Raw genomic sequence first — 15,683 nt, forward strand, 5'->3', positions numbered from 1 at the left:
TCACTACGCCTTTATTGTGAACACACAATTAGACTTTGCCATCATTATGAGCTTACATTAATCATATGTAGTCATGATTATCTTCTGCTCCTCCATGGAAAAAAAAAGATACACCCTTTCTCTGAGTTTATTTGCCATTGTTGCGTTTGAAGATCATGAAATCTGTGATCGACTTCTCCCCCTTTTGAAGAGGAGCGCGTACACGCAATTATCCTGATGGCTGACGTCTGGTTCAAATGAACGAGAGCGTCTGAGCGCTGTTAAGAAACCAGGTTAGCCTGACGTCAATCATCTCGCTAATTTAAGGTGGATAAAAAGGACATTTGCGCGACTTTGTTGAACAACGTACGAGAAATAGGGCCCCAGACTCTATACGGCCAGCAAGTTAGGGAGAAAAAGGCCATTCCTTTTTTTGCAGGACAAAAAGGACACATACCACAAATAAATACAGGAAAAACTGCCTTGATCAAATTCCCCCGCTTCTCAGAAAGAAAAAAAACAACAAGTTTTACAGGCGGTTGTTCAAACTGTATTTTCCACAAACTGAACAACATTTTTACGTACTTTTTTTTTTTAACATATTAACTAAAAATAATGTTTGTTCTTTAACAGGTAGGTGATTATAAATGGAGATAAAGATTTTAGTTTTCATAGATATTCCAACTGAGACCAATTTCTGAACCAATCTTTTATTTACGTTACAGTTGTATCCACGCCTTAATTGTTTGTTGGGAACATAGGAGTCCTATTATGCATGAAACATTGATAATCAATTATAAATATGACTTTCATATTCCAGACTGTCATTCATTGATCCATTCACTGTTGCAATGGTAAAGAAAACAAGGTAACAAACCCAAAAACAAGCAAAGAAACAAAAGAAACAGCATGTCATATACCTCAAACAAATATTGCTTTTAATGCTAACTTATTACCTCATTTGCTGTATACATAACGTACCTCAAAGTATGCCCAAAAACTCCTGCAGAGCACTCTGTGAGCAGGCGTTGAAACTTGGTCACTGCCTCCACCTTTGATGGAAGGAGGACCGCCTCGTCCTTACTGATGCAATGTCTGAGAAAGTCAATGGTTAACGACCCGAAAAGGGAGTTAGCTGGGTTGATCAACACGTGCAGGTTAAGGCAGTTGAAGTGAATTCGAAGGTAAGCCATATGCTCTCCCCTTGATGAACAAGCAACAAGAAAAGCAGGTCCCTAATGTACTGGAAAGTGTGTGTCTGTGTGTGTGTAATCTACACCTGGGCAGATCTCCAACACCTGCCTGCAATCCTGTTTATCAGACCCATCCAGGTGAGACTTCCTTCTCACTCGTCGTCAGTTTCGTGATAGCGTGTATCTCGGCTGTGCTGAGTCCTTTTTAACGACATAGCACATTTGTGATTAGCCTTGACTTTAAAACTAATCTCTGCTTATTGTGTCCAGGAGTCCCATGCCTGCACTTCAGCCCAGCCACCGCCGCTCACCCCATCACACCTTGCTACCTGCGTTCACCTCTTGGCTCTGCAAAACCACCATGGATCTCGGATTTTTATGTGCAATTTAAAAAGAGACTGCCTATGATACTCAGTCACGCCCTGAACTCTTCCGTCTCGTCCTGAAGGCATTTGTTCCATTCTCCACATTTGTACAGAAGTCTACAGTGTGTGAGTACATGATTTGTTCAGTTATCTTCATACCATTACACTGTTTTTAGGTAAACTATACACAATTGTTGGAAAGTGTATTTTCTTGACTCAGTTGAGTGTTGTATGGAGTTTTAGCTAAATTTATTCATGTTGGGACTTCGGACTGTATTGGTTGATCCTGCCAGTAGCATATACTTGTCTCAAAGATTAGGCCATGCTAAGTGCACACAGTCGATACAGTGAAACTGCGACTTGATCATGAAATCAGGTGACAAAAAGACAAAGGCTTATTCTAATTGAAAAGAGTTCACTTGTAAATCAGATTAGTCATATTTTTTTCCCCCCCTGCTCAAATAAATCTGTGAAAAAATAACATTGTGATTCGAAGGTGTTCAAATTGAGGACTTTCATTTCTTCAAGTTAAATAATTAAAACAAATCCAGAACAATGTGTTCCAACTGAACCACTAATAAAACTGGAGCTTCCACATTTCTCCAAATAGAAAAATTGATAAATTGGTCGCAGAAACCTGCATCTGTTGATAGAATAAAATATTTGTTATTACCCCTGTTGTTGCTTAGTCATGACTTTGAGATGCAGTTGTGCAGTGCAGCTATAAAAATTGTGTTGTGCAAATTCTGCTAAACTTGCTGCAAAGTGAAATTTACATTAAATCATAAGACTGTCTCCAGCTGTGAACAATGCACGCTCAATGTACAGCATTCTCTGAAAAAGGATAACAATGTCGGTGTCCTTTCCTCAACAGACTTGGAGGATGGCGGTGAATTGGCTGGGACTGCTGTCCATAGGAGTGTTTTACATACTGATTCTGGCTACGGGCATCTGGGCATCCAGGAAGTCCAAGCGTGAGGAGAAGAAATGCACTGGGAAACGCAGTGAAGTTTTAATGGTTGGTGGGCGGGACCTAAACATCTGGGTCAGCATCTGTACTATGACAGGTAAAGTTAATGATAATAACACCATAGATCAACATCGTCACTGAATGGGGCCGTATGTGTTTGTTATAGCAAACAATTCAGGGACATTTATTTTGAAATCAGGGAACTTAAAGCAAATGTTTTAAATGTTTCATTTTAATCTATTTGATTCCATCAATGTATAAGTGGTGGACCTAGATTCATTAATTCTCCTTGTGTTACCTGTATGTGTCCTGTTGTTTTACAGCCACTTGGGTGGGAGGAGGCTATATTTTGGGTAATGCTGAAATGATCTATAATCCAACAAAGGGGTTGGCGTGGGCAATTGGACCCCTTTCCTTCATCATGCACTTAAGTATAGGTGAGTGAAGTCAATTACAACAGCTTACTGTTGCGGTGATACACAGTGAATCTCATACAGAGATTGTTTTAATAAGAGCTAATATTTGAATTCCTAGGTTTCTAAATATATCATCATTAAACACTACTACACATAGTCATAAAAACAAACAAACATTATTACATAACCATTAAAGATGAGGACATTTTACTGGTGATTAATATGTCAGACTGAACTCCGATATTTTTGTTTGTGTGACTTCAGGTGCACTCTTCTTTGTCAAACCTATTCGGTCGAAGAATTATGTCACCCTCATGGACCCATTTCAGGAGAAATATGGCAACGCTGTAGCTGCAGTTCTTTTCATTCCCAGTCTCATTGGCGATATCTTGTGGATAGCATGCGTACTTGGTGCACTGGGTAAGTCTCAAACAACAACTTCATGAACAATGTCCTTGCAGAATCAGCAAGTTAAACCTGAACTATATACGTTTTTACACCACAATTATACAGTGAAAATTGTGCTTTGGTACAAGTAGAGAGACATTTAAATATGTGTATGATGCAAATGAGATGCATTAAAGGAAAACACAGTGAAGTTTAGAGTTAGTGTGGTATTTAATTCAAGCAAGCTTCTGAGTTTTTGAGTTTTGGTAAAGTTGTGGGTACCTCCCTCTGTTTGTGGTTACAGGAGGGACGATCAGCGTCATCATGGATATCTCCTCCTCCATAGCTGTGTGCATCTCTGCTGCTGTGGCAGTCCTTTACACGCTAATGGGAGGACTGTACTCTGTGGCATACACTGATGTCATCCAGCTTGGCTTGATGTTTGTTGGCTTGGTACAAACACTACATTTTTAAGGAAACTCAAACCATTTGTCACATGATTTAACAGCTGCTAAACATCAGCCCATTAGCATCGTTATGAGCATGTTTTGGTAGAATGCAGCATGTGCTTTGAGTTCAATGCTAATACACTGTCCTTGTTATCCTATTGTAATTTCCTCACTTCAGTGGCTCTGCGTGCCTTTCATACTGGCAAACCCTTCCTCTGCCAACATCACTGTTGCTGCAGTGACCAAACTTTACCAAGAGCCATGGATTGGCATAATAGAGCCAGAAGAAGCAGGTCGCTGGGTAGATGACCTATTGCTATTGGTAATGGACACTCGTGTCTTTAGTAAATATGTAAGATCAACAAAAAACACTGTGCTGTGATGACATAAGCCACATAGCCTGAAATGCTACATGGACAAACATTGTCCGTACTTTTGTTAAGCACTTTGTAATGGACCATGCCTGCCATGTGATGTTTTCCTCAACAATTACTTGGTTTGTGTTCCTTAAGGCCATTGGAGGGATATTGGTAATGGACACCTTTTACAGCCCCAAAGTACATATCTTGAAAAGGCTCCACTTAAATTGTGTCTTTTATAAATATGCCAGATCAACAAGAAACATTACACTGTGATGACAGAAGGCACATACCCTGAAGTGTCCATTTTTCTAAGTAAAGCACTTACAAACCTGCCATGTGATGTTTCCTCAACAATTACTTGGTTTGTATTCCTTAAGGCTGTTGGAGGGATCTGCTACCAGGCTTTCTACCAGAGAGTCCTGTCTACAGCCACTGATGCGCAAGCCAAAATCACCTGCTATGCTGGAGCAGTATTTGGCTCAATTCTTGCCATCCCGTCACTCGTCATTGGGGCAGTCGCTGCATCTACCAGTATCTAGATTCAACTATCTTCTTATTGTTTTTGCTGTCTTTAAATAATAATGTATTTTGTGTTATAGTCACTGTGATGATTAATGAATCTATGTTGGATTTGTGCAGTAATGTGAAACGTAATCCACAAAGAACCATGTATATCAAAGGTGTCAAACCCGAGGCCTGTGGGCCAATTAAAAAATTAGAACTTGTCCAAGGTGTGCTTCATAGCACATGAATAAAAGGGAAAGTTGTGCCTCAGCACACACCTGTCACACCCGTTATGTCCTCAACTCTGACAAAAAAAGCTTTGAACAAAGTTAAAGCAGTAACGTTTGTTTTTTCATTTTTTTTTTTTTAATAGAGTAATGTGGGTCTCTTAACCCTACATTATATGGATTCATGTTGTAATAACAAAGACATTTGCTTACTTTTATTTCAACATTTATACATATGCATGTACCAGTGGTGGGCCTTGTCTGCTGGCCTAACAGAATCACAAGGTTATATTTATTTTCTACTTTGTCACGTACAATTATTTTTTCCCTAGTAGCTTATCTTCTCACAGGTCCTGTCTTCCTCTGTCACTCTGCTTCCAGCCTGCAGCGCAGCTTTTGCCCAATCAGATTTCAGTTGTCTTTATGGCAGCAGAGCGCTTCAAGTTGGCCTTTGCAGATTAAAGTTTACGGGGACGTTGTTGTGATTGTTACGGACTGCATCCAATCAGATCTTTGATTTGACATGCTCGGCGTATTCTTTGACGTGCCAGCGCCTGCGAAGTGGCGTCAGCAATAACATGCGCTGTGTTTGGTCAGTGGACCAGCGTGGCTTCTGTCAACAGAAAGCAACCAAGCGGCAAGCAGAACTGAAGCATAAAGATGAACTGTACAACCGTGTCATTGAACTATTTAACAAAGAAGGATGGCCTCTTGTCTTTAAGTGAACAGCTTGTGGTGAGTGAAGTGCTGTTTGTGTTACTGTTTTGTTTTTACATCATAAATGAGCCACAGCGCTGTTGCTGCTGCACGCGTCGAGCCGGGGCTGGTCCCGCTACCCGGGAGCTAGCTGCTGCTGCTGCAAACGCTGACAACTCTTATTTTTGTGCTGAATTTTCAGTGTTTACTAAAAGCTCAAATAGTGCAGCCAGTGGCAGCAGTTGCTACTCATGCCGCAGTGCCTCTCACCCCGCCACGGTGCCACCACACTTGGTTCCCCGGTCGGACAGGCTAGCGCTGGCGCAGATAGCGAGTGAAGGTGTTGGGCCAGGCAGGGTTTCCTTGCCATCAGGCTGGTTTCCATCGTGCTTCCTTTGGTAAGCGTGCTGGCGACTTTTACAGTAGTTACTATTGTCTGATCTTCTGATCGTGGCTCGTTCTCTTCAGCGTGCGATATTTTAGTGTCGCAGTTTTGTTGGATTGTTTTGTCATATTTTGTTATAACTAAATGTGACTGGTTCTTGTTGATGTGGACTCCATGCCATGTCCGTTAATGATGCCGCATCCCGTCAATGCGCATATTTTTATAGACTATATCAGACGACACGAAAGGCCTAGGTCGAAAATGCACGGCCCGCCACTGGCAATGAGTTTGACACCCCTGATGTATATAATAGGTTCTACACCATCAAATATCTCTCACCAAATCCCACTCAAATAGATGTAACTGTTTAATATGTCTGTTGCATTTAGATGTGTTTGTTGTCTTGTCAGATTGGAACGAGACCAGCTTCGGTTCTCCCAGCCCGTACGAACAGGACAAAGCCGGGATGATCTTGCCAATCGCCCTTCAGCATCTTTGCCCTTTTTACGTCTCACTGTTTGGTATGGGAGCGCTCGCTGCTTCTGTGATGTCATCGGTTGACTCTGCACTTCTGTCTGCCGCGTCCCTACTGGGCCGAAATATCTTCAAGAACCTCATCTATAAAAGGGTAACATCTTACAATACCATGACTCATATTGTGGCATTTCTTTTGTTGCTAAATGGCTTTATCAATCATGCATACAAGCACATGAGGTTTCACACAAGATATTTAGAAGCATTTTGAGTTGCCGAAATTTAATTTTGGCAAAATGGACTAGCCTGACACATAAAATCAAGCCTTCTTTAGGCTGAAACTTTTCCATCAAAAGATGTGGCATCCTTTCATTCCCATTAAACTATCCATATCAGCATAGATATCCAACATTTGTTTTCACATTGAGATCTGATGCGTTTTTAAAGTGTTTTTTTTTCTTTTTGTAAATTGACTATACCTTTTAAAAAAACACAATAGTCTGATCCATGTTTTGGTTTCATAAAATTAGATAACTTGATGACTCATAAAATAATTTCCTCTATTTCAGGCATCAGAAAAAATGATTCTTGCTGCGGTGAAAGGGTCAGTCCTCCTGTGTGGAATAATAGGAGCAGGTCTAGCTATCACCGCTCAGTCTATTCATCTGTTCTGGATCATCAGTGCAGACGTCTATTATTCAATGATGGCTCCTCAGGTGATAAGCATCTTCTACTTATCCCGGAGGGTGAACCACTACGGTGCCTGTGCTGGCTTTGTGTTGGCACTGCTGCTCAGAGCTCTGGTGGGAGAACCACTATTACGCCTTCCTGACATCCTGCCGCTGCCGTGGGACAAGATGGTGGACGGTCACCGATACCGCTTGTTCCCTTTTTGCACTGCAATCATGCTCATCAGCATGGCGACTATTTTGGGCGTTTCATGCTTTGCTTCGTGGTTGTCCGAGAAGGGCTTGTTGAAAAGAATAAGTGACGCTGAAACAGACACACACATGACTAACATGGCACCAGGTCCAACGGATGTGGAGGAGAAGGAGAATGAAAGAACAACCTCACTTATCCTCTCGACTTGAACACTTTCTTTCTGCATGTGGGAGCTCCTACCTAAGAGGGAGTTGTGTTTAAAATCTCTTAATAAGCACTGATAAATGAATATAAACTGAATAAATACATTATTTGGTGGTGTGCATTTATTTGTGTGTTATTTTCCTTTCACATTGCATATTTTCAATACAAAACAAAAGCAGACATTTTTAATAGGAGACTTTCAGTGATTTAATGTGTTTCACAGGCATAAAAAAAAGTTGGTAAGTTTGTTCACAAATTGGGATTTCTTATTCTTTAAGGTCATAGTTTGACTAAAATACTGGATCCTACAATTCCCATGATGCAATTGGAGAGCAATAACTTCTGTCAAAATGTCTGAATCCAACACAAAACATTCCGATCTTATATGTAGGCTAGTTGGTCCTACATATCAACAAGGCTCATGTTTGTTTTACCTACTTTATTGAAAATAAGATAATGCCATAAACATACAGTAACTCAATTTGGGACATGATTTACAAATAACTATGCAAGCTACTATTTCAAAAACTAGCAATTTAGTGTACAATCTTAAACAACAGACTGTTTGGCCAAACTGCAAGTGTTACTATTGAAGCCAGATTGACAACCAGTTATTTGACACTTCTTGTATCAAAGCACGAGCTGCAACTTATAACTGCGTCTGAACATGCCTTTTCTGATTGCCTTCAGCCCAGAATGTTTTTCTGCATATTTTTCCGAAAGATTTGTTTGAGCGGTGTCCTTGCCTCTTCTGCACCTTCGAAGTCTCAACGGAGTTCATTAACACTGAACACCCGTAATGATGGTGCATATCACTAATGATCTGCCATATGATCTACTTAGCTACAAACAAGTACTTGTTACTTTAGCTCTTGTTACCATGTTTCTATTGTCTTTGTCCAATGCTGATTTTCCCCCTTGTGTGTGGTTCAGGGTTGGAGGGAGACGAAGCATAAAAACGAAATGGGATCTTGCCTCAGATGCAGTGGCGGACAGTGGCAATTTCTTTATATATATATATATATATATACAAAACACTAGGGGGCGGTACAGTAGTTCGGCCAATTTGCCATTTGCCAAGCTGCTACTTGACTGGTGATACCTGTCATACTTACTATTATAACAAATTGTGTGACTTTTAAAAATGTTTTTCAAAAATATTGGTATTGTTATACTGAGAGTGCTCAGTAACATAGTATTGTCTCACATTTTTGTTTTAGGTGCTGTTCTTTGTCTAATCCCATTTGTAATCTCAATGTTGTAAATATTTTCATTACAATTATCTCAATAGTATGGCTAACATCATCACGTTTATTATTTATAAATATATAAATAAAATTGAATTGAGGGTTACATTTAAGATACTGAGGTTTTGATGCATGGCTTTTCGTTAACTCAGAGATAATATAATTGAGATAACCTGAAAGGTCAAAATCGGCAAAACCATGAACTATTCATGATTTATGTGGTCAAAATACAGATTATATATTTTCAAAATCTGATATTGACTCCGACTGCTGCTGTTTCTAATGGCCCGATGACATGAGCTGGGAGCCGACGCCGGTCAAACGCTCTTCTAAACATGACAGGGAACCTTTTCCTGCACTGACTGCTCAAGGCTGCACGATATCAGCTGATGTGTCTTGAGCAACACCTGCTGTAAATTGTTTGAAATTGCATAAATAGTTTTAGTTTTACTAGTTTTAGTTTTGACTCACCACCACCACCAGTGTCCACATCCATGAGGGGCTCTATTTTTTATTTTTATTTTTTATGTCCTGCTGCTTCAGTACATCTTCTGGGATTTAAACAATACAGCTGTTGCTTCCACCTTGATGTTGACAGTTTATGATTCTCTTGTTCGCATGTCACTTTGTTATATTTTTATTTTCTCCCTGCTTTGCTTGTCCAAAGTGTCAACAATGCTTGGACCTCTTTCTATTATCTGTTAAATTAATAGATCATAATTCATCACGTCATCCCAGCAGAGAAGAAGTAATTAGGCAATGCATTTCAACTTTAATTTGAAATGAAATTTATTACAAAAATGATTAAAAAGCACACACGATAACGTCTCAGCTTGCATAGCATAAAATAACTTCTTTCACAAGATAATCCAGAAAGACAACAGTCCTTTGTTATGTGCTGTAATTTATTTTTTTTCTGCAAAACATCAAAAACGGGTATATTGCTCAATGGCTTGAATACATGGCAGCTCACAATAGTTGGAGTAACGGGGAAGATAAGATCCACAGCACAACCTCATCACACGTTTTGCATAACATTTACTGTGTCCAAGCTAAATAAAAATGATCATATTCTCTTGTGTTAGTTCAACACAGTTACAGCAATAACACGGCATCTACGGCTGTAAAGCAGTGAAATCCTAATAAACACTAATCAGCCTATTTTCACTCTTAAACAAAAGCAGAGTGGAAGGTTTACAGTTACATTAAAAAAAGTGAATATTAAAAGGTAGTTCAGAATCTCTAAAGTTCCCCACGAGGACATGGTAACAAAGATACAATGTTTCCTAGAGACACTACAACATGTGGTTACATTATACAAATGATCTAAAGTCACATGCATCGAAATATTATTAACATGATGCACTTTTTTTTTTTAAATGTTGGCATTCATGTAGCACGATGTTTAGAAAATAACATTTCTTTGAAACTATCATAGTTTTTTTGTGATTACAGTGGTCACCAATAAGCAACAACTCCAAAACTAATTAGTACATTATCATATCTCTCTCAAAATGTGACAGCTTAGGGTAACTTCATTTCCTTCTTTATTTAGTCACATCACATTATTTTATGAAGAACAGCAGTGATTACTTGAGAAGCTCCAGCTGGCCGGACAATGACTGGAGCCGGCCACCCGTCACAAGTCAAATTAAAACTTAAATGGGTTGTCTTAAAAAATGCTGATCAGAAAATTAATCAAACGTCATTCGAAATGTGTTTCCACGACCAAGACCATCGTGGTGACCTGATCTTCACCACAAGCTAACACACCTTGGAATAACTTGAAAACTTTGAGAATGACACGGTCCAGAGGGTCATTTATGCAGTCGCTATCTGAAGTAGTTCATCTTGATTATAGCAGTGATCAGCATCGGCCCCGAAAGCATCCTTATTCAACACACCCTGTGTTTCTTTGATTAATAATCATCGCTGCCCTCGTCTTCCTCGTCATACTTCCTCTTGAGAGAGTGCTTCTTGTGCTTACCCCTGTGTCTCCGTTTGCCGGCGAATTCGGGGTTCGCGTCCCGCAGGTGCAGCTGCTCGTGCTTCTTCAGCAGGCCGGGCACGGAGAATCCCTTCCCGCACGTCTCACACGTCCAGGGCTTCTTGCACGTGTGAGTCCTTTTGTGGACGTTCAGATGGGACGCCAACTTGTAGGTCTTCCCGCACACGTCACAGCTGAACGGGCGCTCGTTGGTGTGTAACCTGATGTGAACCTTGAGATTCCCGACCTGCGTGAAGGTCTTCTCGCAGATGGAGCACCGGTAGGGCCTCTCTCTGGTGTGGATCCTCAAGTGAACCCTCAGGCAGTACTTGCTGGAGAACTTCTTTTGGCAAACGGGACACGGGATCTTGGCTTTGGGCACGTGGTCCTGCTGGTGCCTCTTCAGGTCCGACAAATAGACGAAGGTCTTCCCGCACTGGGAGCAGAGATATTGACGGTCGCCGATGTGGTAGCCCATGTGTCTCTTCAACAGGCTGGGGACGAGGAACCTCTTGCCGCAGCGCTCGCACATGTGCGGGCGATCGCGGGTGTGCCAACGCTCGTGGTTCGATAGCTTGAAAGCCGTCGGAAAGCTTTTGTTGCAGTGCTTGCAGGGGAACGTCATCTGGCTCGTGTGGCACTCCATATGCCTTTTGAAATAAGTGGACTGCGTGAAGCCCTTGTTGCAGATGTTGCAGTAGAAGGGCTTTTGGCCACTGTGGGCCAGCATGTGCTTTGTCAGGCTTTGCAACTTGTTAAAACACTTGCCGCACTGGCCACACGCGTATGGACGCGCCGTGCTGTGCGTCTTCAGGTGGTTGTTGAGGAACGCCTGCGTTCTGAAGCTCTTGTTGCATGCCGGGCACGCGAAAGGCTTCTCTCCGGTGTGAATGCGCTCGTGGTCCATTAGTTTGGACTGATAAGGGAAGCTCTTATCGCACACACTGCAGGTGAATCGGTCGGCCGGAGGCCTGATCTGCTTTTTTCTTCTAATGCTCGGCTTCATGTCGTCCCCGGAGCTGAACCTGGCCGGAGGAAGCGGCGGCAGGGCTGGGAGCGAGAGCGAGTTAGTGGCGATCTGTGACACCCACTGATGCAATGTGACTCGCTGGGTGTGAGGCTTTTGGCCGTCTTTTGTTCCTGCATTCTGTAAGCTGGAACCGAGTTTGACAGGCATTTGAACTACACGGAAAGGGATCGGTTTCAAGGGAGGCCGCTGTGATTCTGCTTTATCTGCTGCTTCGGGCTCTGCAGCTTCCCCTCTGCTTTGTGGAGTTGTGGCAGGCTGTTCTGGTGTGCAACTTTTCTCTTGCACCAAATTCTCCCCCTGAGCTGCTGGTGTGCCACTCTTTTCCTTCTCAGCACTGTCATCAGCTGACTTATTAACGTGTTGCGCTTTCCCCTGTGGTCCAGTAGCTGGGTCTGCTGGGCTGTCAGAGTGATCGGATATCATTCCCAGTTCTTCAGTGTCACTGTGGGAGGCCGTGTTGGTTTCCGTCACCTCTAATCGCTTTGGTGATTCTGGTGGTGGTGGTGGTGGTGGCAGCGGCGGTGGTTCTACCGGTTTGGGCCGGAAGGCGAGTGAAGAGAGCACACAGTTTCCCACCGAGGACGAGATGGCTGCTGCACAAATGGATATTGCTTCGTTAAACTCATATGCAATGTATTCAATTAAATATTTAATGTTTTCATTTTTCTTCCTGTGTTCATACGAACAACCTTAAGTATACCTTTAACACCAATGAGTCCCTTGGCCTGCTGGTGCAAGAGGAGAGTCTTTAGGTCCCCAGTGTCGGGGATGAAACCTCCACATGCCTCGAGGACAGACGGCTCTGCTGAGATCATGGCACCAAGCTGAGGTAGAGAGGCAGGAAATGGAAACATTAGGCTGTTTTCAGATTTAAAAATGAGACTAATAGTCAACAATCTAGCGTTAAATATTACAACTACACATAAAATACAAATTTTATACAACACGTGGTGTTTGCTGTCAAATCTAAGAGCCAATAAGCTTGTTGATGTGGCAATAGCCAGGCGTTTTCCATATGCACAGGGCCACGCAGTCAGTGGAGAGCTACTGCGGTGCCTGTCTCTAAAATCTGCGGGTGCCTCGCTCTCGGGAGATTATTATTGACCACGTGGCGTCAGAACAAGTCAGGATCAAGTCGGACACAAATCTAACCGACATGCATTGCGCAGCGATCGATTCTGAGCATAACTGGCTCTTCTCGAACGAACCTAATGAATGACTTAAACAAATATTTGTATCTCTTAGGTTTGATCATGTTTTTATGTCTTTTTTGCATACCTGGGAGAGATTGGGAACAGGAAGAACTTGCTCCAGCTTGCACACCAGACCTGCAGTCAGAGCCTGCAGCGCTGTGTCAAACTTTGTGCCGTACTGAACAGGGAACACTTCCTGAAGGGAGGGAGAGAAATGTGTACGGGTTTAACGTTACTGTGACTGAAACTGGGTGAAACACTTTGTTGAAATGAGATATACATGCTGTGTTTTACATTCTGATAAGCTGAAAGCGTGTATTTCAAACAGAAAATGGCTCTGTGTAATGACAACCACATTAAGACAGATGTGGAACATTAAAATAAGTGCAGATCATTTGAAAAGATTTGAAGAACAAAAGTTGGAATGCTTGTAGCGTTCCAACTTTCATTCCAGCATTTTCATTATTACTTTCTGTTTATTAGTTGGAATGCTTGCAGCATTCCAACTAATAAACAGAAAGTAATAATGAAAATAACACATGCAGATACCTGGAAGAAGCGCTTCTTTTCAGCTGGGTTTTTAAGCAGATTCTGGACAAGCACCATGAAGGTTGTTTGAGATTTCTCCACTTCTGCATCCTTCTGTAATACAGGAAATACTGTTACAGTTCATATCTAATTAACACATTAGGTTTCCAGAGTCTAGTGTTGAATAGAAGGAAATGCAAGCTGTGTACAAAAAAAGTGGTACAACTGTATGTTTCTCAGTTAAAAAAAGTTCTCCTACTTACCCCCAAGGATGAAGAGACCTTCAACTTATTTATGAGAGTTTGAATAGCTCTTGAATCCGGTGGTCCGTCTTTGTGAAGCAAATCTAAAATGATCTACAGCAGAAAATACAGGTTATAGTCCCCCCCAAAAAACCATGAGGAATCAAACAAAGCAAACTTCAAATGAAGATGAGAAGATGGGATTTTTCTGCAAAGTTAATGATGTTGACAACTTCATTCAAAGATGAATGGCATCTATAACTTTAGACACAGTGTGTGTGGTTTGTAAGAGGAATTGAATGGTGGAGAGCACACTGCATCCCAGGCTTAGTGTGATGGAGGTATGTGCAGTCAACACAAAAATAGTCTGCTGTTTGATTAATGTCACACATTAGATGTTAAATAATCTCACCCTTGCTCTCAACCCCAGAATGAGCTGGGCCGTCTGCTTGAAGCTTATGAGCTCAGGAACCGTCTGCGTCACCATGGTCACAAACTCCTCCACTTTACCGTACTGCTTCACGTTTCTCTGCCGTATGACCTGCCATATGTACGAGTACGTCAGCTGCAGAGGGGACGCCATCAAGCGGAGGGAGGACAGGGGAAGGGAACCTCCAACACCTGTGTGGAACACACCAACAACTTAGGAAGTTTTGTGCAGCATGTCTTTGAGTTTGTCAACAGGTCTGGAAACATCCAGTGTTTCACATCTCACTTTCTAGCTCCCTTTAACCAAAACTAATAGATATTCAAACGTTTTTGTAATCTCTGCCTATTACTAAATGGCATGTGCAAGAGGGTGCATCGGATTGTATACTGTACACATGTTTTGTATTCAAGTACTCCATTGACCTCATTTCTACTTTGAGCTCATTGTTTATATGGTTTGTTTTTCATGCCACTAACTCAGCTGACCTTTGGCAGGAATGTAACTCTCCCCCTCTACCACTGATAACCATAATGTTTGCATAATGAGCGTTTAATACAAACCACCAACAGAGCACGCTCTGCAGGTGGAGCCTCGAGCTGCTGTAGGGGGCGCTGCAGTGCTAAAACACGCTTTGATCACTGCAGACAAGCTGTGCGGACGGGTTGAAAAGTGTGCACGCTTGCGTGTGCACGCGACGTCGTGGGGAGAATGAGCGCCAAAGTGTAGCGTAGCAAGCAGAGTTAGATTCAAACTTCCAGCCGCTAGCTAGCTAGATGGTGCGGGTTGTCTGCTGCTCGAGTTTCCGCACAGTCTACATTTAAAGCGACGGAGCGGTCGGTCGGGACATCCGGTGGGGAGGACGGTTTAATTTGAAAAGCAAGCCGCCTGGACTGCCCCCCGCCAAATCATTCGGCTATCTAACCACCAAGCATCGTCAAAAAAAATAACCGATCACTTTAAAACACGCGCGTTGACTTGTTAATAAAAACGAGCAGTCGCTTTACGGCAACATGTCTGTCGTTTCTGCTCATTTTGTGACCGCGGTTCGCGACAGCAGCTAACGTTGTCGTGCTAACGTTAGCTTAGCAACTTACCCGCGGTGTCGGATCGTTTCTCCATTTTGTGCCCAAGGTGCGGGAGCTAATTCGCGAGTTAACCAGGCGACTGCACAAACAGGCGGACAATGTTGCAGTTTACACCACAATATAACGTTTTAAAGTAAATAACCGTCTTTCTCCCGACAGTCAAGCCAGGAAGAATAATGGCGGCCGCTGGGTAGCGGCTTTCCAAAACAAAAGCTTGAGTGTTTCCGGCGGATATGCGTGTATAAAATAAAAGCACAGTCTTGAAATCACAGAATCTAAATTATGGTTGTTATGACTTCGTTCATAATGTAAGAGACATATAATGAATGATATGTCCGCCTTGTTGAGGTGTTTAGTGTATCATTCCTTTTACATGGCTAAATTAGATTTTTACAAAAATTAAGACCTTATACTATCACCAAAACATTTTATTGATGCTATTGTCATT

At 42.1% G+C, this 15,683-nt stretch overlaps 2 protein-coding genes across 4 annotated transcripts; one reads left to right on the forward strand and one right to left on the reverse strand.

Annotated features, from left to right (window-relative positions):
• The first annotated feature begins 2,420 nt into the window (after nucleotides 1-2,420).
• Nucleotides 2,421-7,516, forward strand: LOC137791626 (high-affinity choline transporter 1-like). The gene is made up of 8 exons (XM_068586713.1): nucleotides 2,421-2,604; nucleotides 2,831-2,944; nucleotides 3,188-3,343; nucleotides 3,615-3,763; nucleotides 3,938-4,081; nucleotides 4,499-4,652; nucleotides 6,344-6,561; nucleotides 6,977-7,516. Exons 1-8 carry the CDS (start codon nucleotides 2,421-2,423, stop codon nucleotides 7,496-7,498), a joined length of 1,641 nt encoding a protein of 546 aa, XP_068442814.1. The 3' UTR covers nucleotides 7,499-7,516.
• Nucleotides 7,517-9,627: 2,111 nt separating this feature from the next.
• Nucleotides 9,628-15,426, reverse strand: si:dkey-14d8.1 (zinc finger protein 629). Of its 3 annotated transcripts, none has more exons than XM_068585979.1 (7): nucleotides 15,245-15,426; nucleotides 14,133-14,341; nucleotides 13,742-13,834; nucleotides 13,500-13,589; nucleotides 13,036-13,146; nucleotides 12,458-12,581; nucleotides 9,628-12,350 (listed from the first exon to the last, which is right to left on the reverse strand). In XM_068585979.1, the coding sequence occupies exons 1-7, from the start codon at nucleotides 15,267-15,269 to the stop codon at nucleotides 10,660-10,662; spliced, it is 2,343 nt and encodes a 780-aa protein (XP_068442080.1). In that variant the 5' UTR covers nucleotides 15,270-15,426; the 3' UTR covers nucleotides 9,628-10,659. The 3 variants fall into 3 exon arrangements, with proteins under 3 accessions (XP_068442080.1, XP_068442082.1, XP_068442079.1); XM_068585981.1 differs by having other exon boundaries at nucleotides 9,628-12,347; nucleotides 13,500-13,592; XM_068585978.1 differs by having other exon boundaries at nucleotides 13,500-13,592.
• Nucleotides 15,427-15,683: the final 257 nt, after the last annotated feature.

The sequence above is a fragment of the Clinocottus analis genome, unplaced genomic scaffold (assembly GCF_023055335.1).
Source record: "Clinocottus analis isolate CAN_PGR_092001 unplaced genomic scaffold, fCliAna1.0.p SCAF_20, whole genome shotgun sequence".
In the NCBI taxonomy this organism is placed as follows: domain Eukaryota; kingdom Metazoa; phylum Chordata; class Actinopteri; order Perciformes; family Cottidae; genus Clinocottus; species Clinocottus analis.

Bases quoted from the DNA above. Each gene is read 5' to 3' on its own strand.
- LOC137791626 (XM_068586713.1), top strand. From the start codon at position 2,421: ATGGCGGTGAATTGGCTGGGACTGCTGTCCATAGGAGTGTTTTACATA. The intron at 4,082-4,498 runs GTAATGGACACT...GTATTCCTTAAG, and splicing joins TAGATGACCTATTGCTATTG to GCTGTTGGAGGGATCTGCTA. The intron at 4,653-6,343 runs GTATCTAGATTC...TTGTCTTGTCAG, and splicing joins GGCAGTCGCTGCATCTACCA to ATTGGAACGAGACCAGCTTC.
- si:dkey-14d8.1 (XM_068585978.1), bottom strand. From the start codon at position 15,269: ATGGAGAAACGATCCGACACCGCGG. The intron at 14,342-15,244 runs GTAAGTTGCTAA...TGTTCCACACAG, and splicing joins GAAACGATCCGACACCGCGG to GTGTTGGAGGTTCCCTTCCC. The intron at 13,593-13,741 runs GTAAGTAGGAGA...CCTGTATTACAG, and splicing joins AGGTCTCTTCATCCTTGGGG to AAGGATGCAGAAGTGGAGAA.